Source organism: Rhea pennata, chromosome 11, assembly GCF_028389875.1.
Source record: "Rhea pennata isolate bPtePen1 chromosome 11, bPtePen1.pri, whole genome shotgun sequence".
Lineage (NCBI taxonomy): Eukaryota > Metazoa > Chordata > Aves > Rheiformes > Rheidae > Rhea > Rhea pennata.
The window spans coordinates 3,293,584-3,315,626 of NC_084673.1; the positions used below are offsets into that span (position 1 = coordinate 3,293,584).

Consider the following 22,043-nt stretch of genomic DNA (forward strand, 5'->3'; position numbering starts at 1 on the left):
CGGCCGGGCTCCCGCGCCGGGGGGGGGGGGATTCGCCTCTCCCGCGCGCGGGAGGGACGGCGAGTCCGCGGAGCGGTGCCGGGCTCCGGCCGGGGGGGGGGGGGGGAGGTTTTTTGGGGGGAGTGTCGGGGGCCCCCTCCCGCGTCGGCGCTGCGGCGAGAGCCCTCGGAGGCGGCGTTTCCGAGCGGCGATACCCCCGCGCCGGGAAAACCTGCGGAAAGGCGGCCCGTGGCGACGCCGCTCGTGCCACCCCCCCCTCAAAAAAAATATCCCCCCCCCCCCGAAGCTTTCAGTGCCTCCACGGCGGGGAAGGGGGTTTTGGCGGCGGCCGCGGGGCTCCGGAGCCCCCCGGGGCCGGCGCCTTCCCGACCCCTTTCCTCCCGTGGGAGGGCTGGGGGGGCCAGCGCAGCGGGCGGACGGAGGCGTGTCTCGTTCAGAAGGTTCTTAATTTTAATTCGTTTTCCTTAATTTTTATAAAATACATCTTGTAAGATGAGGCTCTAAAAACTTGCTCCTTTTTTGTTTTAATTGCTTGTTAACGAGTTGAAGTTGGAGATGAGGGAGGAAGGAAACACTTTCAGTCGATTAACTCCGTGTTGTGCGCGTGTGCGCGTGTGGGTGCACGCGCGTGTGCGTGTGTGTTTGAGGCCTGGCGATGCGGCTGGGAAGGACGATCTGGTTATTTGCTGTTAAATCGGCACCAAAAAAAACCCCCCCGAACCCCCTCGGAGGGAGCGAGCCAAGCGAGCGTCTGTGTGATGCCCCCACCACCACCACCACCTCGTCCGGTGTCCCCTGCCCCCCGCGGCCTCCCCGGGAAAAAATAAAATAAAATAAAAATTACAATAAAATAACTCCGCGGAGGATGGAGCTGCTCCGGCAAACAGGCTCGCAGCCTGGCGCTAAGGGGAGGGGGCGCGGGCAGAGCAGCCGGCGGCGGGGGGGTCGCGGGGCAAAGCCGGCACGCTCTCGGCATCGGGGTCAGCGCTCTCTTCGCCACGGGAAGATCCTTGCCCTAAACTCCCTTTGTCTTGGTGGCAGCAGGCAGCTAAATAGCTAAATTCCCTTTTTTTTTTTTTTTTTTTTTTTTTTTGCTATTTTGCTAGGGGGTGGGAGGGAAAGGAGGGGGGAAAAAAAAAAAAGAAAAAAGAAAATCCTTCCCGGAGCGGCGCGCCGGGAAAGGTCCGCGGCGGGGATGCTCGGCCGGGCAGAGGCGAGGGAGGACGAGGAAGGGCGGCGAGGAAGGCAGAGTTAAGGCGGGCGGCGCGGATGCGGCGGCGGCGGCAGCGTTAAAGCCGGGCGGTCGGCGCGGAGAAGGGCGTTTTCGGCGCCGCCCGGCAGCGCTAGAACTTGGTGCCTCGGCCCATGAGCTTGAGCACGGCGAAGTTGTACGTGGCGGCGATCATGAAGGTGAGCTGCAGGCCGGGCAGAGCGTGAGCGGCCGGACGCGGCGGCGGCGGCGGCGGCGGCACCCCCCGCGCCGGGCCGCCGCGTCCCCGCCGGTGCCCGCACCCCGCGGCTCACCAGCGAGACCAGCGTGGCGGCGGCGCCCACGAAAGCCGCGATGAAGAGGTGGAAAGTCATCTGGAACTGCAAGGGAAGGCGGCGCTGAGCGCCCGGCCGCGGCGGGCGCGGAGCCGCGGGCGGGCGCGCGGGCGGGCGCGCGCCGGCGCTCACCTCGCTGGTCTTGCACACGGAGAGCAGGTTGGAGCCGCACACCTTGCCGGGGAAGGCGTTCCAGGGCAGCACGCCTGGGCGAGCCGCGGGCCGAGCCGGTGAGCCCGGCGGCCGCCCGGGCGCCCGGCCGCGGGGGCAGGGGAGGGGGGCGGCGGGCGCCGCCTGCGCTCACCGTACATGCGGGCGTCCGCGCACAGCGAGCCGATGCTGGCCGAGGTCTTGCTGGGGTTGGCGATGGACTGGCAGGTGGTCCAGGTGTTGAAGTAGATGTAGACGGGCACGGCGGAGCAGGCGAACACCAGGAGCCAGGCGACGCTCAGCACGTAGGTGATGCCCACGAACTGCAAGCGGAGCGGGGCGGGGGGCGGCTCGCGGGGCGGCGCGGGGCCACGCCGGGCCGCGGCGCGGGGACGCTGCCCGCCGGGCGCCGCGACCGGCGCTCGCTGCCGGCGGGATGCCCGCGGCTTCGGGCGCCGGCACCGGGCGCCGGGGCGGGGAAGGGGGGGGGGGATGGATGGAGACGCCGAACCCCGGTTAAGATCACCTTGTCAGGATGTCCTAGCCACTTTCCCAAACACTGGCACACTCGCTGCAGCGAGTGAGCTCGCTGGGGGCCTCGCGCTCCCCTCCCCTTCGGGCCCCCGGTTACCGTTGCGCTGAGCCCCTTGCCGCAGATGGTGGTCTTGTAGTCCCCGAAGATTTGCCGCACGGCGCCGGTGGTGTAGAAGCCTTCGGCCAGCAGCAGGGCTCCGTAGAGGAAGAAGAAGGAGGCCGTGCCGTAGATGACGTACTGAAAAGCGTGGATGCTGCCGGGGAGAGAGGAGGAGGAGGAGGAGGAGGAGGAGGGAGAGAGGGCGGCGGAGGCTGAGCGGCGCGGGACGCCCTGCCGCCGGGCCGGCCTGGCCGCCGCTGACCCTTCCCCGGGCGCCGCGCGGGCATGGGGGCGAAGCGGAGGCGCGGGACGACGCGGAGGCGGCAGCCTCCGCCCGCTGCCCCCCTACCTACCGCGCGCCCGGGCTCCGGCGCTATCCATCGCACCTAGCGAGGGTCAGATAAAAACAGGCGTGAAAAGGGAAAGGAGCCGCCGGCGGCCACCCGCCGGGGTGCCGGGGGTGGAGGGGGGGGGTCCTACGCAGCGCCGGGGCTGCGGCACCCGCTCGGGGCTCTGCCTGCCGCAGCTGGGCCGGGGCCGAGCCGCCCCACGGCCCCGGGGGGGGCTGCAGCACCGGATGCCTCCTCCTGGCCCGGCGCAAGACCTAGATGCAAAGGTGCCCGGCGCCGGTGCGAGGGCGGCGCACGGTGCAAGGGCGGCGCACCGGAGCCGGAGCAATGCACGGGTGCAGGAGTGCTGCCTGGGCGCACGGGCGCCGCACGGGAGCGGGGTACTTACACATCGATGAGATACTCATAGTCCTGGTAGTTTTTGGAGAAGTAGGTCTCGATGAGCTGCTCGGTGCCCGTGAGGGCTTCGTGCCCGCAGCCACAGAACAGCGCTACCCCGAAGAAGCAGAGGCCGGTGGCCACCAGCGAGGCGAAGGGTGCCCCGATGAGGCACCTGGCGCAGCACTCCAGCAAGCCTGCCGGGGGGAGCAGACGGGGCGGCTAGGACGGGCCGCTGGCTCAGGGGGCGGCGGGCGGGGAGGGGGGGGGCGCGGATAGACGCGGTGCTGCCGGGGCCTCCCGCAGCCCCGCTCGGCCGCGGGGCGCCCCGCGCTCACCCATGGCGCCTGGCCTCGGCGAGCTGCCCGGTGCGCTGCGGGGGGGTGGGCGGCTGGGCACGGCGGGGCGCGCGCCTTGCCCTCGGGTCTCCCCTCTGGGCAGCTGCCTGCCCTGCAGCAGAGAAAAGGGCTCGCTGATTGACAGCCGCCCCCCCTTAAAGGGAGAGGCCCCCCCTGCCTCCTCCTCCTCCTCCTCCTCCCCCCCCGCCCCCCCCCCTTTGGTGGCACCCCTTGCCTGCCGGCGCCTCCCGGCTCCCCGCGGGCTCCCTGCCCAGCTGCACATCCAGGGCCTCTGCGGGGCGGGGGACGGGGAGAGAAGCTCTTTTGCAGAAGAGAAAATGCCGTGCGGGGTCCCTGGGGCGTCCCAGCCCCCGCAGAAACACGGGGTGCCCTGCTGTGGTGCCCCGGCCCCCCCCCCAGCCCCCACGGGGTACCTGCTTTGGCGGCAGCGCTGCTGCTGCTGCTCGTGCCCCGGGTCGGGGCAGCTCCTGGGCGGCAGCTCCCCTGGGTGCCCCGAGCTCCCCTGGATGTCCCCAGTGCTCGTGCACGGCCCTGGGTGCTCCCAGGGTGCCCCGAGCTCCCCTGGGTGCCCTGATATCCCCTGTGTGCCCCCAGCTCCCCTGGATGTCCCCAGTGCTCATGCATGGCCCTGGGTGCTCCCAGGGTGCTCCGAGCTCCCCTGGGTGCCCTGGGGTCCCCCGAGGTGCCCCCAAGTCCCCTGGATGTCCCCAGTGCTTGTGCATGGCCCTGGGTGCTCACAGGGTGCCCCGAGCTCCCCTGGGAGCCCTGGGGTCCCCCTAGGTGCCCCCAGGTCCCCTGGATGTCCCCAGTGCTCGTGCAAGACCCTGGGTGCTCCCAGGGTGCTCCCAGCTCCCTTGGGTGCTCCCACCTCCTCCAGGTGCCCCCCAGGTCTCCTGGATGTCCCCAGCACTCGTGCATGACCCTGAGTGCCCCGTGCTCCCCCGGGTGCCCCCAAGTCCCCTGGGTGCCCCCCACCCCACCCCCCCCCGGGCCGCGGGGCCGGCACAGGACCGGGGAAGCCTGCAGAGGGCAACAGGCCGCTGGCGGCGCGGGCGCGGGTGCGGGCGCGGGGACAAAGCGCCGCTGTGCACCCTCAATGCGCCGCGCCGTGCCAGGCGCCACGCGGCCCCGCGGCTGGCACCGCCGGCGGCTGGCACCGGCCCCCGCGCGGGGGAAAATCCTCGGGCGTTTCGCGGCGGTGCCGGCTGCCTCCCGGCCGCGGCGGTCGGAGCCGAAGCCGCTCGGAAATCGGCGCGGGCACCGCTGCGCTTCGCCCCGGCTCCCGTCCGGCGGCCGGGCAGCCCCCGGCACGGGAGAGGGGAGCCCCCCGGAGAGTCCCTCTCCCTGCTTGTCATTATCGTTATCGTCGTTATTCTGATTATTAAGACTGTTTCCCCGTTCGCCGCCGGGGGGGAGGCTGCCTCGCGGGCCGCAGCGCGCCGGCACGGGCAGCAGCCTCTATTTTTAGGCTCCGATTTCCCGGTCGTTTTTGCTGATTGCCGCCGTCCTTCTCCGCCCGCTTCGCTGCACCCGTCCGAGGGGTAAAAATACCTGGGGGAGGCGGCAGCGGCCCCAAGGACGCCCGGGAGAGCCCGGCCCCAGCACGGCCGGTGCTATTTGTATTCCCCGATTGCTGCAAGGCTGCAAAACGTGCTAATAAAAATTAAATTAGAAAAAAAAAAAGTAAAAAGTTGGCAGAGCGTGACGGAGGCCAGGGGAGGAGAGCTGAAGGACGGACGGACGGACGGGCAGGTGTCAAGGGAGTGCAGAGGATGCGCCGGAGCGGAGCGGGCAGGATGGAGGGGGGGACGGGGCACCCGGTTTGGAGGAAAAGTGGGGTTTGGCTTTTCTGTTTCTCCCCCCCCCGCCGCCCCGCCAGGGCGGTTTTCCAGCACGTTTGCCTTTCACGGGCCCTGACTCCCTCCTTGCCTTTGCTTCTTGGAGGAGGGCAGAGAGGCGCCGGCGCCGGTCCCGGTTCGGGAAGGCCGGGTGCAAAAACGCGGCCGCGTCCCGGCCCGGCTCTCCCGCACCATCGCCGCGGTCTTCGGCCACGGCGCAACCCCCCCCCCCCCCCCCCCCGGCCCCGCACCCCGCGGCCGCTCCGCCGGGAAGCAACGGGTTAACGCGGCGCCCGGCGCGTCCCCGGGCAGCGGCAGCCGCTCGCCGCGCGGTGCCAGGCGCTGCGCGGCCGCCCCGGCGCGAACCGCCTGATCGCACCGATCCCGCCCGGCCCGGCCAACTCCTCGCCCCGGGCTCGCTGGCGTTCGCCGGAGCCCCGCGCACGGCCCGGCCCCAAAGCGTCGCAGCCAGCGCCCTGCCTGGGGCGTGCAGAACGCGGGGGGCTGCGGGGGGTGCAGGGGGGGTGCAAGGGACTGGATGCAGGCTGCATGGGGCTGCAAGAGCCTACACGGGGCTGCACGGGGGCTACATGCAGGTTGCACAGAGGCTGCATGGGGGCTGCAGGCAGGCTGCATGGGGCTACATGGGGGCTGCACAGAGGCTGCATGTGGGCTGCACAGGGGCTGCATGCAGGCTGCGCAGGGCTGCACGGGGGTTGCATGGGGCTGCACGGGGGCTGCACGCATCGCCCGAGCTCAGGTGCCGCCGTCCTGCGGAGAGCGAAGGGCGGCGCCAGGCAGGTTGGATTTTAGCTGGGCGCATTGCACTCCCCTGCGCCTGCTGCCTTGCCAGAGAGCAGCGACCACCCCGGCAACCTCCGCCGCCCCGGACACCCAAGGGCGCCCTTGCCCTTAGGGCACAGAAAGATTCGGGGCTCTGCTCCCGCGTTTGGTGCTCTCCAGCGCCTGCATTTGCAGGGATAGCAGAACTGCTCCCAGTGCTCACATTTACAGGGATAGCAGAGCTGCTCCCAGTGCTCCCAGTGCCTGCATTTACAGGGATAGCAGAGCTGCTCCCAGTGCTCCCAGTACCTGCATTCGCAGGGATAGCAGAACTGCTCCCAGTGCTCAGGTAGCAGAGCTGCTCCCAGCGCCTGGCCCGCGGGGCAGGCTGGAGGCCGCCGGGCCGGTGGGGCGAGGCGGGGGGATCACAGGGCCGGGGGGACGAGGAGCGCGGCTGCCTGCGGCTCTAGCCGGGCCGCCTGGCGTGGGTCCCCGCAGCGAAAGCCGGCTGCCGGGGCAGGGCCTCCCTGCGGCGTTCAGAAGCTGGGCCGAACCTCCCCCGAGCCCCCCCCCCGGTGTGCCCTGGCGCCTCTCGGCTGGCGCAACCCCCCCCCGGGGCCCCGGCTCACTGTCATGCTCCCCCCCCAGCACCGCAGCCCCGTGCACGCTAATGGCAACAGTAATCGGAGGCGACTTCTCCGAGCTCCCAGTGCCGGCGAGCCGGAGCAGCGGCGAGGTTCCCGCGCGCTGCCGCGCAGCTCGGCGCCCGCTTCCCCCCTCCCCGCTTGGCTGGAGAAGGCGCCCGAGGCGCCGCTCGGCACTGAGACCCAGCCGTCACATCCCCCCGTTACAGCAAGCTCAGCAGGGCGCTCTCAAAATCCTGCTTCGATTTTTTTTGTTGTTGTTGTTTTTCCCCCCACCCAAAGGAGACACCAATGCCGAGCTGCCCGGGAACGCTCTCCCCGGCTCCGGCATGACCTTGCCTTCCCGCGCTGATTCCTGCCACAGCTTCTTCCCATGGCGGCGCCCAGCATTCCTCCCCGAAGGGCAATTCCTGGGGACGACCGAGCTGCCCCAGGCAAGCGCGGAGCCGAACGAGGCATCCACCCTGCACTGCTTGAGTTGCGCTTCTCGCTTTTTGTTTTGTTTGCTTTTTTTCCCCATGCTGTTTGCATCCTCCTGCATGAACCTCAGATGCTCTAGGCTGAGGGTCAGTGCTCCACTTGGCCTGCGCGACCCCGTTAAAAGCAACCCACCTCCCGGTGCCTCCGTTCCCCTCCCGGTGCGGCACCCGAGGCAGCTGCTGGAGCTGTCGGCGTTGGACACTTGTCTGTCTGCGCCAGGTTTTTCAAAGGTGCCGAGCTGCCCCAGCACCCGAACGAGGGAGAGCTTTTCCCACACGCTGAGCCTTCGGCACACGTGGGCGCCGAGATCTCGGCTGCGAGGGCTGAGCGCCTCCAGGAACAGGAGCCCCTTTGGGGATCTGCACCCCGGCTGGAGTTAAAACCAGCAGCAGCAGGTGCCGAGCTGGGGCGGGTCCCCAGGACTGTGTACCCCATGTCTGTGCACCCCACAGCCAAGCGCCCATCGGCTGTGCACCATGCACACCAGGGACAAGCTCCTGAGCTGAGGCAGGTGCCCCCCCCCCCCCCCCCCCGGAGCACATAGCCCCCCAGCAGGCAGAGGGAGGAAGGAGCCTGTCTGCTCCCCCCACACAGCCTGGCAGAACCTTCAGGCCCCTCCAGCACCCCCCCCACCCCCCCCGCCCCAGCATCTCTCTGCATTCTGGAGCATCCCTCCACCCCAGGGCATCCCTCGATCTCAGAGCATCCCTTGACCCTGGAGCACCCTCAGTTCCAGAGTATCCCTTTACCCCAGAGCATCTCTCCACTCTGGAGCATCCCTCCACTTCAGATCATCTCCTCATCCCAGAGCATCCCTGCACCCCACCTGGATCATCCCCGCATCCTGGGACATCCCTACACCCCAGGGCATCCCCACACCCCAGAGCATCTCTGCACTCCGAGGCATCTCTCGATTCCAGAGCACCCCCGCACCCCAGGACATCCCCGCACCCCGGAGCACCCCTGCACCGCGGGACATCCCTGCACCCCGGGGCATCCCCGCGCCCCGGGACATCCCCGCACCTCAGAGCATCCCCACACCCCGGAGCATCTCTGCACCCCGAGGCATCTCTCGATTCCAGAGCACCTCCACACCCCAGGAGCACCCCTGCACCCCGGAGCACCCCTGCACCCCGGGACATCCCCGCACCCCGGAGCATTTGCGGGCGCGGCAGCGAGGCACCGCCGCGGGAGGAGCGGGCTCGCCGGCAGCCCCGCCGCCCCCCCGGAGCCCGCGGGGGCCGGCCGGGGGCCGGGCGGCGGGCGGCTCCCCGCGCCGCGCCGCGCCCGCCTCCTCCCGGCGCGGCGGGCGCAGGCTCCTCCCGGCTCCCGGGGCCAGCAGCCTGCCGGCGCCCACCCCGCGGCGGGCTCCCGCTCGCCCGGACTATGTGGAGAGGGGCCGGGCTCGGGGCACCGGCACCGGCCCCGGCCCCGGCAGCCGCCCCGGTGCGGCGGGAGCGCGGGCGCCGCCGCCGCCGGCCGGGTCATGCCCGTGCGCCCGGGCCGGCGGGGCTGCTGGCTGCGGCGGGATGGGCGCGCTCCGGGCCGCCGCCCTCGCCTTCCTCCTCCTCCTCTTCCTCGGCTGCCTCCCGCCCCGGCGCGGCCCGCTCAGGTGAGCGCTCGGCGCTGCGCGCCCGGCGGGGCCGCGCTGCCGTGGGGGCAGGCGCGGTGGGGGGGTGTCACCGCATCGCTCCGGGGGAGGGGGCGCCCCCCGGGCGCGGACCTACCCCCAATACCCCGACCCCCCCCCACCACCACCCTCCGGCATCCAGAGCCGGACCCTCCCTCGGGGACACGGACCCTCTCCGGGACCCAGATCTTCCCCCAAATCCCGACACCCCCCCCCCCCGGGACCCGGACCAGCATCCCGAGCCAGACCCTCACCCGGGGCCCCAAACCCGCCTCTGGCATCCCAACCACCCCTGGGGACTCCGACCCCCCCTCCAGCATCTCAACCCCCCTCCCCCCCGGACCCGGGCCAGCATCCCAAGCCAGACCCCCAGCTCGGCCCCGGACCCCCCTCCGGCACCCCAGCCTCCCCCCACACCCAGACCGCCTCCAGCATCCTGAGCTGAAGCCTCCCACCAGGGACGCGGACCCCCTCCGCGACGCAGATCCCCACCCAGACCCAGACCCCTCTCCAGCATCCCGAGCCAGATCTGCCCCCGGGGATCTGGACCCCCCCCCCCAGCCTCCTGCCCCGCCCCCCAGGGACCGACCCCTCTCGGTCAGGCGCCGCCCCGGGGGGGGGGGGGGCGACCTTCCCCTCCGCGCGTGACCCGAACCTCCTCCCCGGGGGAGCTGGAGCCCCCGGTCCAGCCTCCCCCGCTCCCCCAGAGCCGGCACCCCCGGCTGGACCTTCCCCACCGATCCCTGGCCGCAGAGCCCGGCTCTGCCCCTGCCCAGGCACGGGGGTCCCGGAGACCCCCCCCCAGCCCGACCCGCCTGGGGGTCCCTCACGCAGTGGTGGCCGGAGACCCCGGGGACCCTTGGCACGGTGGGCAGAAGGGCGAGCTGGGCCAGGCAGGGGGCCACCAGCTCCTGCTGCCAAACTGCTGAGACACTCGGAGCTGCTCCCAGCTTGGGGGGCTGTGTGCGGGGGGGGGTGTCAGGACCCAGCCCCCCGAGGGGCCCAAGCCAGCGGGTGCCCCGTGTCCCATGGGGGCACCGAGAGCCACTTGGCCCACTCGGGTGCCCTTTTCCCTCTCCAGGTGTGATCCCGGGGGGCAGGGGATGGACTGGGTGGGGGGAGCCTTCCTCCTGGAGCATCTCTCCTCCTCCCCTGCAGCGGCTGGCGGAGAGGCCCGGTTAACTCCTTGCTGCCCCGGCTCCTCTCGGCAGCGGGGTCGGAGCGGCGAGCCGGGGTGGGGAGGGGGGGGTCCGGCCGCTGAGCTGCCTCTTTGCCCCGCAGGCCGGCCGCGGGCCGGGAGGCGAGCGAGCCCGCCTGGCGGCGCCCGCCCCAGCCCATGTCGCCCTCTGACTTCCTCGACAAGCTCATGGGACGCACGTCGGGCTATGACGCCCGCATTCGCCCCAATTTCAAAGGTGAGGGCGCGCGGCTGCGGCGGCCGCCGCTGCTCGCCCGCGGGACGCCGGCGGCCGCCCGCGGGTGCTTTCACGCCGCCGGCTTGTCTTCCAGGCCCGCCGGTCAACGTGACCTGCAACATCTTCATCAACAGCTTCGGCTCCGTCACCGAGACTACCATGGTGAGGGGGCTGCCGGCGCCGGCTGCGCCTGGCAGGCAGATCCCCGCGCTGCGTTCCAGCCCGCCCCCGCGGTCCCCCGCCGAGCACCGCGGTCTTCCCTTCCCGGGGTCGCCCGCCGCGAGCTCCGCTGCCCCGTCTGTCCCTATCGTCCGGGCAAAAGCAGCCCCGCGCGGGCTGGCGGCGCCCCGCTGCCCGGCCGACGCGCGGGCGTCCTCTCCCCCAGGACTACCGCGTGAACGTCTTCCTGCGGCAGCAGTGGAACGACCCGCGCCTGGCGTACCGCGAGTACCCGGACGACTCCCTCGACCTGGACCCCTCCATGCTCGACTCCATCTGGAAGCCCGACCTGTTTTTCGCCAACGAGAAAGGGGCCAACTTCCACGAGGTCACCACCGACAACAAGCTGCTGCGCATCTTCAAGAACGGCAACGTGCTCTACAGCATCAGGTAGGGCCGGGGCCAGGTAGATCGGCCGGGCTGGGCTTTGCCCTCCCTGCGACCCCCGCAACCGGCTCCTCCGCTGCTGCTCCTCCAGGCTGACCCTGATCCTCTCCTGCCCCATGGATCTCAAGAACTTCCCCATGGACATCCAGACGTGCACCATGCAGCTGGAGAGCTGTGAGTACCCAGGTGGCTTTCGAGCTGCTCTTCATCCCAGCCAGCCCAGCCCCGCTGCAGGGGGGAGCGGGACGGAGCAGGATTTGGGGTTGGGGGGCCGAGCAGGGCGCCAGTCCCCCTTTTCCACTGCTCCTTCCCTCCCGCGCAGTCGGCTACACCATGAATGACCTCATCTTTGAGTGGCTGGAGGAGCAGGAGGCCGTGCAGGTGGCCGAGGGCTTGACACTCCCGCAGTTCATCCTGCGGGATGAGAAGGACCTGGGCTACTGCACCAAGCACTACAACACAGGTGAGCACCCATGGGAGCCCCGCTGCAGGGACACTGGTGTCCTCCCCCCTGGCCAGAGCCCACTGGAGCCCACGGCGCCGTCCATCCCCGCAGGCAAGTTCACCTGCATCGAGGTGAAGTTCCACCTGGAGAGGCAGATGGGCTACTACCTGATCCAGATGTACATCCCCAGCCTGCTCATCGTCATCCTCTCCTGGGTCTCCTTCTGGATCAACATGGACGCGGCGCCGGCCCGCGTGGGGCTGGGCATCACCACGGTGCTCACCATGACCACGCAGAGCGCCGGCTCCCGCGCCTCGCTGCCCAAGGTGGGTGGCTGCGGCACGGCGGCTGCCCGGAGCTTTCCCCGCTCCGGAGGGACGGCGTTCGCCCCGTGCGGCTGGCGAGCGGCTCCCTCCCCAGGCTCGGGCCGCTGGCGGCTCGCGAGCCCGGCCGCCCCGCGGGCAGCGCCTGCGGCCCCCCGCGCTCGGCGAATCCCCCCGGGCAAACCTGGCTGCAAGCGGCAAAGACTTGGCTTCCTCCGCGCGGCGAGGGGAGGCAGGGAAGCGGAAAGGAGGACGAGCCGGCGGCGCCTCCCTCTTGAGCAATTAAGGGGCAATTTGCAATGGAAGGAAAATCGTTGCAAGGAAAAGGCTTGGCTTAAAAGTCCCAATTTAATTGAATTCGGACCCGGTGGCGAAAGCGGCCCCGGTCCCTGAGGCCCTGCGTCCCCCCCCTCCCTGCAGGTGTCCTACGTGAAGGCCATCGACATCTGGATGGCCGTGTGCCTGCTCTTCGTCTTCGCCGCCTTGCTGGAGTACGCCGCCGTCAACTTCGTCTCCCGGCAGCACAAGGAGGTCGCGCGCCTGCGGCAGCGGCGGCGGCGGCGGCGGCGGCTGGTGAGTCCCCGTCGCCACCGCTGCCGCGACGTCTGTCCGTGCTCGGCCGGGGCGGCGCCGGGGCGCTGCGTGGAGCTGCCCCCGCGGTGCCTGTGCCCGAATCTCCATGCCCTCTGCACCCCCGTGCATCCCACACCTCATGCACCCCCCCCGCGCCCCACTGCCCCGTGTGCCCTGCACCCCCATGCACCTGACACCCCCACGCGCCCCGCACCCCAGTACTCCTGACACTCCCACGTACCCCATGCTCCCTGCACCCCAATACTCCCTGCACCCCCAAACACCCCACGCACCCTGCACCCCCATACTCCCTGCACTCCCATGCACCCCGTGCTCCCATGCAATCTGCACCTCATGGCCCCTGCACCCCAGTGCACCCCACATCCCCGCGCACCCTGTGTCCCATGCACCCCACACCCTTGCGTGCCCCTTCCCCCCCCCCGACCGCTGGAGAGCAGAGCTTCCAGCCGCCGGAGCCGGAGCCGGGAGGAGCCCGGCTCCGTGCTGGGCCGGCTGTGTGTGCACACTTCCGAACGGGTCCGGTTTGAGGGGGAAGCGGGGCAGGCGCCCCCGGCTCACGGCCCCGTCCCCCCCTCCGGCAGGAGGAAGAGCTGCTCCGCGAGAGCCGCTTCTACTTCGGCGGCTACGGGCTGGGCCGGTGCCTGCGGGCGAAGGACGGGGCCGCCGGCGAGGCGCCCGGTGCCGCGGCCGGCACGCTGCTGCGCGCCGGGGACGCGCTGCGCCGGCGCTGCGCCGACCGCGCCAAGCGCATCGACACCGTCTCCCGGGCCGTCTTCCCCTTCTCCTTCCTCGTCTTCAATGTCTTCTACTGGGTGGTCTACAAAGTGCTGCGCTCGGAGGACGTCCGCCCGGCGCCCTGAGGAGCCGCCGGCCGCCCCGGCGTCGCCCGCCGCCGGGCTCGGGGGCGCTTTGGCCGCAGCAGAGAGCGGGAAGGGGAAAAAAAAAAAAAGGAAAAAGGAAAAAAAAAAAATACTCCCCCCTCCCCGGGCCTTTTGGAGCCCGATCGCCCCGCTTTCCCCCCGCCAGCCCCGCTCTGGTGCCCCAGAGCAGAGCATCGTAAATCCCAGCAGGGCTCCCGGCCCTCCGGCCCTCGCTATCCTCAGTGCGTAGAGGACAGACAGACAGATGGACGGACGGACGGACGGACGGCGTCCGCAGGCGCTTCCAGCTCAGCCAGCCAACGTGCGACAGGGTTTTTAAACGGCGTCGACCTTCCTCCGGGAATAAAGCCCGTCTGGGATTTTCAGCGGCGTGGTGGTACCCGCGAGGGGCGCGGGGAGGCCGCCGCCGGCCCCGGGGGGCTCGGGGGGCCGCGGGAAGCGGGTGCGCAGGGAGGAGCGAGCCCCGGCCCGCGCGGGAGACGCCGGCGCGGAGCCCGGGGTGGGGTGGGGGGGTCCTGGGCAGGCGCCAGCGGCCGGGAAGCGCCAGCTGCGCCGGGGATCGGCGCCAGCCCCCGCCGTGCCGCCCAGGGCCGGCGCCTCCGTCCCCGGCTGGCAGCTGGCGAGCATCAATCCCGCTCTGTGCTCCCGGCCGGCCTCCCCCAGGCTCGTGCCGCGCCGCCCCATCGCCCCGCCGGGCCCCCCGGGACGGCGGCCGTGGGAGAACCGCGGGGGGCACCGGCCGGGCGAGCGCCCCGGTTCGGGCCGGGAGCGCTGGAGGGGAGGGGAGGGGCGAGGCTCAGCCCCAGCCGCAGCCTCCCCCGTCCCGGTTCGGACTGGGGGCACTGGGGCGACGTTCAGCCATGGGCACCCCTGCCCCAGTTCGGACTGGGGGCACTGGGGCGACGTTCAGCCGTGGGCACCCCTGCCCCAGTTCGGACTGGGGGCACTGGGGCGATGCTCAGCCCCAGCCATGGCCTTCGCCCATCCCAGTTTGGACTGGGAGCACTGGGGTGACACTCAGCCACAGCCTCCCCCATCCCAGTTTGGACTGGAGCACTGGGGTGACACTCAGCCACGGCCTCCCCCATCCCAGTTTGGACTGGGAGCACTGAGGTGACACTCAGCCACGGCCTTCCCCATCCCAGTTTGGACTGGGAGCACTGGGGTGAAACTCAGCTACAGTCTCCTCTGACCCAGTTCGGACCAGGGGTACTGGGGCGACACTCAGCCATGGCCTCCCCCACCCCAGTTTGGACTGGGGGCACTGGGGCGATGCTCAGCCACGGTCTCCCCTGCCCCAGTTCGGACTGGGGGCACTGGAGCGAGGCTCGGCCCCGGCCTCCCCCACCCCAGTTTGGACTGGGGGCACTGGAGCGAGGCTCGGCCCTGGCCTCCCCCGGCCCAGTTTGGACTGGGGGCACTGGGGCGAGGCTCGGCCCTGGCCTCCCCCGGCCCAGTTTGGACTGGGGGCACCGGGGCGAGGCTCGGCCCTGGCCTCCCCCGGCCCAGTTTGGACTGGGGGCACCGGGGCGAGGCTCGGCCCTGGCCTCCCCCGGCCCAGTTTGGACTGGGAGCTCCGGGGCGAGGCTCGGCCCCGGCCGCGGCCTCCCGGCCCGGTTCGCGCCGCGGCGACGCCCCCGCGGCTCGGCGCGACGAGGCCGCCGCGCTGCGCGGGGCCGCCGCGGGGGGCGGGGGCCGCGGCGCGTCCCGCTGCGCGGATTGGCCGAGGGCGGCGGGGGCCGCGCCGCGATTGGGCGAGCGGGCCGCCCGTCTGGCGGCGGCGGCGGCGGCGGCCATGGCGGCGGCGGCGGCGGCGGGACGGCGGTGGCGGGCGCTGCCGCGCTGGGCCCTGGCGCTGGCGGCGCTGGCGGCGGCGGCGGCGGCGCTGGACAACGGCGTGGCGCGGACGCCGCCGATGGGCTGGCTGCACTGGGAGCGCTTCCTCTGCGGCACCGACTGCGCCGCCGACCCGCGCCGCTGCGTCAGGTACCGCCCCGGGCACCGGCACCGGCACCGGCACCGGCGGGGGGGGGGGGGAAGCGGCCGCGGCCCCGGCCCCGGCCCCGGCCCCGGCCCCGGCCCCGGCCCCGCCGTGGGGGTTGTCCTGGGTCCGAGCACGGTCCGCGGGGGCTGCTCGGGGTCCGGCACGGCTCCGAGGGCTGCCCCGGGCCCCGCGGCCCCCCGCCCCCGGGCGAGCCGCCGCCCCACGGTCTCCGTTTCGGCCCCGGTGCCCGCAGCGAGCAGCTGTTCGTGGACATGGCTGACGTGATGGCTTCGGACGGCTGGAAGGACGCGGGCTACGAGTACATCTGCATCGACGACTGCTGGATGGCTCCGAGGCGGGACGAGCGCGGCCGGCTCCAGGCTGACCCAAAGCGCTTCCCCGGTGGGATCCGCAAGCTGGCGGACTACGTGAGTGCCGATCCGCTGCAGCTCGGGACGCTGCTGAGCAGAAGGCTGCTTAGAAAAGTGTAAACGCCGCGGCTGCCAGCGGTTCACACCAAGCGCCGCGTCTGCCAAAGGTTTACGCTAACCTTTATTCGCAAGAATTTTCTAAGCTAATGCTGAAGGGGATCACCACCTTTGTGGAAGGAGAGAGTGTGGTCCTTGATTATACACTGCTTTGAACCGTGAATTGTCAGGATGATGACAGCAGATGGGACCAGACGAGCAGTCACACTGGTCTCATCTTGGGGGAGCAGGGGCAGGAGAGGGAAGGCTGCGTGGGAATCTGCTACATAGCCGCTGAGTTAAGGGTCTGCTTCCTGAAATGGGCTTTTGTTTCTCCTGCTGTCTTAACTCTGCTACTTCCTGCCTCATGGCTGCTCAATCCCTGATTCTCTTTATATTTGCAAGTTCAGGTCCACTCCAAAGGGCTGAAGCTGGGAATTTACAGCGATGTCGGGAGCAAGACTTGTGCTGGCTTCCCTGGCAGTTACAATCACTATGAGCTGGATGCCCAAACCTTCGCCTCCTGGGGCGTGGACTTGCTCAAGTTTGACGGCTGCAACTTTGGCACGCTGGAGCTGCTGGCAGAAGGTACGTACTGACTTGAGAGTGTGCTGTGTCGAAAGCTGGGAACATTCTGCAGTCAGCAGGAACTCCAGTGAGGGGCCGGTTCCAGAGAGCTGGTTTTCCCTGACTGTAGTCATTAAGGTATTTGCTTACAAAGCAGTTACAAGGTTGCTCTCCAGAGCCCAAGGTAGCTCTCTCCAAGGTAGCAACTATTGATAGCCCAAGTGGCTTCCATCTACCCATTCAGCTTTCTTCCCACTGCCTCCCAGAGCTTTCACTTGCAAGTACGGCTTGAAGAAGCAGCCTTCTCCCCCCGGAGGCTGCGTCACGCTGAGCAAAGAAACTTGACTGCATACTCCAGGGGATCTCTGTGCAGACCGCTGCATCAGCTCTTAAAACAGCAAAGGCTTTGCCCTTCTAGAGTGCTTTATTGGAGAGCTCAGAGCACCTCATACAGTTAACCCTTCGTCCCTTTCGTAAGGCAATGTCATGACGGATGAGCTTTAAGCTTGCGTCAGCCATAAAAAGGGCAGTTATCAGGGCTCTTAACAGACATAAGTCAAGAGAATTCTGGCATGAAAAACCTGCTGGGATTTTCATTTTAGAGCGTGCCAGTGCAAATGCCATTTCAGAACTTATTTACATGCAGGCTGGCAAATCAGAAGCTGAAAGCTCAGTTACTTGCTGTTCTGGGGGGATTCAGCTACAGATCCTCTCTAAGTACTGGCAACCCCCAATGCCAGGTGAGCAGAGTTGTGTGAAGAATCATGCAGCTCGGAAAATGGTTTCTCTTTGCTGTGCTCTCCCTGCTGGCACAGTCAGCACCACAGGGCTTGGCAGCAGGAAACCTGCGCACGCAGTCTCTCTGCCTCTGCCTGGCAGAGAGACTCTGCCCAAGTGACAGTCCCATCAAAGCCAGTTGGCCTGGCGTATGCTGGCTGCTGTGGCCAGGAGCACAGCTCAGACAGCGCCTGAAGCGACAGTTAAGCTGAAAGCTCTTGGTAGAGCATATCTGTAAGCTAGATAAAGTCCAGTTGTATCAAAACAGTTCGAGGAGAGATAGCAAAGTCTTCATTCTCTCTGTGCTGATTAAAAGAGACTTAACAGGGCTCTCTGGGGACAAGAACAGGATAAAGCTATCACTTTTGCATTCCTACCCAGTCCATATGGCACAAATGTCTCATAAGGACATATGCCTGCAACTAACTACTAAAGCTGTACCCAGCAGCTTAATAAATACCAACTTGTATTTGACAGGTATCTAGAGGAAAAAACACCAGATAGCAGAACTGCAGCCTCAACCCGCAGCAGTATGTGCAGGGAAATCAGCAGTCTCAGAGCAACAGCACTGCCCATGACCTGCAGCAAAGCCGTAGAAGAGCTTGCCTTTTCTTTATAGGCGGGAGACTGGCTGCAGAGCTCTCCTGTCTTCCCTTTATTTTTTCAGTCACTAGCATATGTTGAGGTTTGATTTTGCGAAAGTTGAACTCAGACCCAAACCTGTGATACTGGATCAGTTCCTCTCTCTCTGCTCAGGCAGATTGCGTAACCCCTGGCTGTCCTGTTCCTTTAGGTTATAGAAACATGTCTCTGGCCCTGAATAAGACTGGAAGAAGCATTGTGTACTCCTGTGAATGGCCTTTCTATTTGAGGCCAGTGCAGCAGGTAAGCAGTGTTTCTCTGGGCTCAGCCTGGCACTAGTAGTGCGCCAAGTGGGAAGAACAGTTCAAAGAAAAGCATTAGATTGCAAAATAGCCTCTTCAGATCTTTTTTTGCTGCTCGCCGGTCTGACAACAGAGGTGAGTGCAAGGTGGAGGAAAAACCACACTTTTCCTCTGGAGTCCTGAAGTAGCCTTGAGGCTCAGTTAGTGCTCTGCTGAAAAGCAATGATCTCCTCAGGGATTTAGTAGGATCCTACAGCATGACAACTGCTGAAGGCACAACCCAGCTGGAGCATGCTGAAGAGCACAGCAGCATCCATCTGCTTTCTGTCTCTGAGGAACTGAGCAGCAAGACACACCAGCTTGCCGATAACTCAGTATTATTCCTCCAGGACACTCAGTTGTACAGAGTGCTGCAGACTCAGAGACTTTAGAACAGCATATTGAACACACAGAACAGTATGTATAGGAATTCTCAGTATTGTTTACTGGCAAATGTCTGCCAGCTAGGGTCCGTGATTGACATGTTGCTCTCTACCCATAGCTGACTTCCCCATGCTGTCACGCAGGATTCAGCCACCCCCTCCCACAGACTGGCTTAAATGTGCCAGTCAGTGCAAGGTGTCCACCCAAGAAATGACAATAATTACTAGGATGTCACAGTTTCATCCCACTTATCCCATTACACCTTTAATTAGACTCAGGAGGATTTTCTGATGGAGGTGGGTGGTCACAGCTGTTCTCCCAGGAGAAGCAATGGGATAGCATTGTCTGGTGCATGACAAGGCTGGAGTCCTTCAGGGCAAAACATTTTTTAGGGAACCAGCATGTACTAGATCATCCAGATAGCTGGTGGCAGAAGAGACTGCCACAGTTCTCCCCAAAATATCCCCAATCAGGTCTAGCGTTGTATACAGTCTTGTTCTTGTACAGTCAAGCTCTCTGGTTAAATAGACTAATTGTTTTGGCAGCCCAATTACACAGAGATCAAACAGTACTGCAACCACTGGAGAAACTTTTTTGATGTCTATGATTCTTGGAGCAGCATCAAGAGTATCTTGGACTGGACAGCAATTCACCAGGACAGCATTGTGAAGATAGCTGGGCCAGGGGGCTGGAACGATCCTGACATGGCAAGTACTGTAACATCCATCTTTCTTGCAGCACCAGCAAAAAATCCTTTATCCAGCTGGGATGGGGGAAAAGAGACTCTGAGGAGAAACACTGAGGGCAAAGGCTCTGATGGGGTCCAGGAATCAAGAACTCTGTGAGAGGGACCCCTGACTGGGAAGGTAAAGAGCACTGTAGCAGAACAGCATCCTCTAAGCACGTGGCATTGGAACGTGGTTACCCACAGCACTGAGAAAGCACTGTGTGTGTAAACGCAGCCTCTGCAGGTAGTGCCAGTCCGAAACACACACATGACACTGGGAGTAGTTTTCAGAAGTGTTGATCTACCACCAGATAAGGATCCTTCTTTAGCTCCACCATGGCTTCATCCTAAATTGTCACCTTAGTCATCTGTTTCACCTTTCCAAACCAGCTGGTCTCACTGACAGAGCACGGCCTATCTAATCAGGCCCCAGAGTAATGTAGGTCCCACCCTCAGTATCCTGTCACTTCCCGGTACGCGCCTTGGTGGCTCGGTTTCTCCTTGGCAGGCAGTGTTACCAGGTGTTCTTGTGTTGTTACAGCTAGTGATTGGAAACTTTGGGCTGAGCTGGGACCAAGCGGTAACTCAGATGGCAATGTGGGCTATCATGGCAGCTCCCCTCTTCATGTCCAATGACCTGCGGGACATTAGCCCAGAGGCCAAGTGGTTGCTCCAGAACAAAGAGGTGATTGCCATCAACCAGGACCCGCTGGGCAAACAGGGATACCGCATCACCAAGGTACAGCAGGGCTTGGGGCTAGGGGTGCTGTCTGGGCCATGGGAGGCCACCGCCTCCTCAGGAGAGGATACGGGGGACAAATGGGGTACACAGAGGAGAGCCCAGCGTTTGGGAACACAAGTCCCATGAGGCCATTTGTTCCTGAAGCCTGCTTAAGCAGACAGGTATAAAGACCATCAATTCTGTCTCCCCTAATGCAAGTCCTGGGGTTTTCTTTTCTTGGCAGGACAACAACTTTGAGCTGTGGGAGCGGCCCCTGTCAGGCAGTGCCCATGCTGTGGCAGTGCTGAACCGGCAGGAAATCGGGGGACCCCGTAACTTCACCTTCTCCCTCACCTTCCTCGGCAATGGGCTGGCCTGCAACCCAACATGCTCCGTCCAGCAGGTCTTGCCAGCCAGCAGAGACTGGGGATTTCACAACTGGGTCTCCTCCCTGAGTGTAGAGGTGAACCCAACAGGCACCGTACTGCTGAAGGTGGTGGCGCTATAGGAGGTACAAAGACCATCTTCCTATAAGCCTCCATCTCTCCCTAGACTTCTTGTCACAGGAGGACTGTCTCCTGCCTCCGAGCGAGATGCCTTTGTTTTTCCCTCAGGCATTCACCATTCAAGTGCTTCTGTGTGCACCTTAAATCTTCTGCCTCATGCACCAAAGACCCGTCACTCCATTATGAAGAGATAACAGAAACAGTCGCTGCTTCACTTCTTTACCCTTTCTCTAGCATCTCACCTAACTCCTGTTTCCTAAGGGGCTAAAGGGGCTGCAGCAGGGCAGTAACGCCTTTGTTAAAAGCCAGTGCCAGTAGTAACTGAAGAAAGAAATGCAAAATTCTGATGCAGCAGCCTACAGCTCTTGTTGAGCATTTTAGGGACAGTTAAGGAAACCCCAGCTGCCTTGTTCTTGTATTGTCAAGATGAGCGATACAATTTTCACTCAAAAAAAAAAAAAAAAAAAAAAAAAAAAAAAAAGCCCTAATCCCTCGTGAAGAAACCCAACCCCCTCCTCAGCGCAGTCATCCCCTTCTACCTTTGGACAACTTGGGGACAGGCCTGTTTCACCTCACTGAGCAACTGCCTGCTTGCCAGCTCAGCTGTCTGCTTAGCACGAATGCAGCTGAAGCATCACACCCTAGAACTGCGCTTCAAACACGCCTTCTCCCAGAAGTCTTGCCCTCAGGAATGGTTGTCACTCCCTTTTCGGTAAGAATTCCCCTCCCTACCCTGCATGGGGCAAGGGAGGTCATCTTCTGTAGTAAACTCCCTTCCAGAAATACTTTTGTGCCTTCTCAGGCTGGCAGTAACCTTTAGGTTAAGGTTACACAGGTTCTTCTGATAGCCATGTTCTGTACCTAATCACTGATGCAAACAGCATGTACAAAGCTGGTCTCTTCTCAGGGTATCTTGATTTGTCCTCACTTTCGTGTTTTAAAAACTTGAATTAAAATGCCCCTAGAAAGGGCTAAGCTTTCTTAATCACGCTATAAGAGTCTAGCCTGGTATTTGAAATTAAATCTGGCTTTAGGAAACAAGGTACTTTATTTATCATAAAGATGACAGCTTCCACTGGAGGTTAGTTACTTGGGCAGTGCTTGTTTGTAAAACTGCAGGAGCTCCAGAACACCAGTCACATCATTAGCCAGCAGGACTGAATAAGCAAAAATCCAATTTTTATTCCTGCTTTATAACTTAGATCTCTCCCTATGAAAACACGAGGAGGCATTCTCCATCCTTTAGCTCTATTCCCACTGCATAAAAGCTTCTATAAGTTCCTTGTGCTCTCAGTATTCAGTAACAGCAAATTTCCCCTGCTTCCCACGTTGATTACTCCATCGTCCAAAGTAGCCTGTCCCATGAAGTACTGTGTTTTGGGTTCTGTTCATCAGACATCATTCATCTGATGAACCTCTGCTGTGTGGTGGTTTTTTAAACGATAATTATGACTGTTGCTGGCAACTAACTTAACACAGGAGCTGGGCAGTTCAAGCCTGTCATGCAGTTACCTTCCAGTAAGGCAGAACACAGCTGAGGGACCAAGCGCCTGAAGCTCAGTCACTGGGCTACAACGAAGCCCACAGCCACTGCAGGCAGGTCACAGCTGAGCTACCCTAAGTCTCCACTGCCTAATGATACAGTTGAACTAAAACAGGTAGCTCACTTACTGCCCCTTAGCTCAGTACAACCGCTCCCTGGCTGTAAAGACACACCTGCAGCCAAGTTCAGGGGCTGTTCAGGAATGTTCAAATTACTCTGGTCCCTCCTGTGTTGGAACAATTTCTCAAGTACTAGCACCTCTCCCTCTCCTCTAATGCAAGCCCTTGGGAGAGGATAAGGTCCACTCAGCCAGTTATGCACTAGAACAGGGATTTCAAGTTTATTTCTTAATCACTACTTTGTCTACCAACAATTCAGAGTCACCACAG

General features: G+C 64.9%; 3 protein-coding genes across 4 annotated transcripts; 2 read left to right on the forward strand and 1 right to left on the reverse strand.

The window, feature by feature from the left end:
- Positions 1-463: 463 nt before the first annotated feature.
- Positions 464-5,030, reverse strand: PLP1 (proteolipid protein 1). Of its 2 annotated transcripts, none has more exons than XM_062584404.1 (8): positions 4,968-5,030; positions 3,396-3,507; positions 3,068-3,254; positions 2,327-2,483; positions 1,850-2,018; positions 1,678-1,751; positions 1,525-1,590; positions 464-1,415 (listed from the first exon to the last, which is right to left on the reverse strand). In XM_062584404.1, the coding sequence occupies exons 2-8, from the start codon at positions 3,397-3,399 to the stop codon at positions 1,344-1,346; spliced, it is 729 nt and encodes a 242-aa protein (XP_062440388.1). In that variant the 5' UTR covers positions 3,400-3,507; positions 4,968-5,030; the 3' UTR covers positions 464-1,343. The 2 variants fall into 2 exon arrangements, with proteins under 2 accessions (XP_062440388.1, XP_062440387.1); XM_062584403.1 differs by having other exon boundaries at positions 2,222-2,483.
- A 3,660-nt stretch (positions 5,031-8,690) lies between these two features.
- Positions 8,691-13,361, forward strand: LOC134145219 (glycine receptor subunit alpha-4-like). Its single transcript, XM_062584528.1, has 9 exons — positions 8,691-8,773; positions 10,073-10,206; positions 10,301-10,368; positions 10,592-10,815; positions 10,904-10,986; positions 11,135-11,275; positions 11,369-11,583; positions 12,001-12,183; positions 12,756-13,361. Exons 1-9 carry the CDS (start codon positions 8,691-8,693, stop codon positions 13,032-13,034), a joined length of 1,410 nt encoding a protein of 469 aa, XP_062440512.1. The 3' UTR covers positions 13,035-13,361.
- Positions 13,362-14,880: 1,519 nt separating this feature from the next.
- GLA (galactosidase alpha) lies at positions 14,881-21,392 on the forward strand (the record flags this gene model as incomplete). Its single annotated transcript, XM_062585028.1, has 7 exons — positions 14,881-15,041; positions 15,293-15,467; positions 15,917-16,094; positions 17,644-17,735; positions 18,703-18,864; positions 19,426-19,623; positions 19,850-21,392. Coding segments are annotated over 7 exons (1,230 nt in total), but the record flags the coding sequence as incomplete, so codon positions are not given.
- Positions 21,393-22,043: the final 651 nt, after the last annotated feature.

What these genes read in the sequence shown, in the direction of transcription:
- PLP1 (XM_062584403.1), bottom strand. An exon ending in TATGAGTATCTCATCGATGT is followed by an intron (nt 2,484 to 3,067) that starts GTAAGTACCCCG and finishes TCTCCCCGGCAG; the next exon opens with CATCCACGCTTTTCAGTACG. An exon ending in GGCTAGGACATCCTGACAAG is followed by an intron (nt 2,019 to 2,221) that starts GTGATCTTAACC and finishes CTCCGCTTGCAG; the next exon opens with TTCGTGGGCATCACCTACGT.
- LOC134145219 (XM_062584528.1), top strand. Translation starts at nt 8,691, where the DNA reads ATGGGCGCGCTCCGGGCCGCCGCCCTCGCCTTCCTCCTCCTCCTCTTC. An exon ending in CCCCGGCGCGGCCCGCTCAG is followed by an intron (nt 8,774 to 10,072) that starts GTGAGCGCTCGG and finishes TTTGCCCCGCAG; the next exon opens with GCCGGCCGCGGGCCGGGAGG. An exon ending in CACCATGCAGCTGGAGAGCT is followed by an intron (nt 10,987 to 11,134) that starts GTGAGTACCCAG and finishes CCTCCCGCGCAG; the next exon opens with TCGGCTACACCATGAATGAC.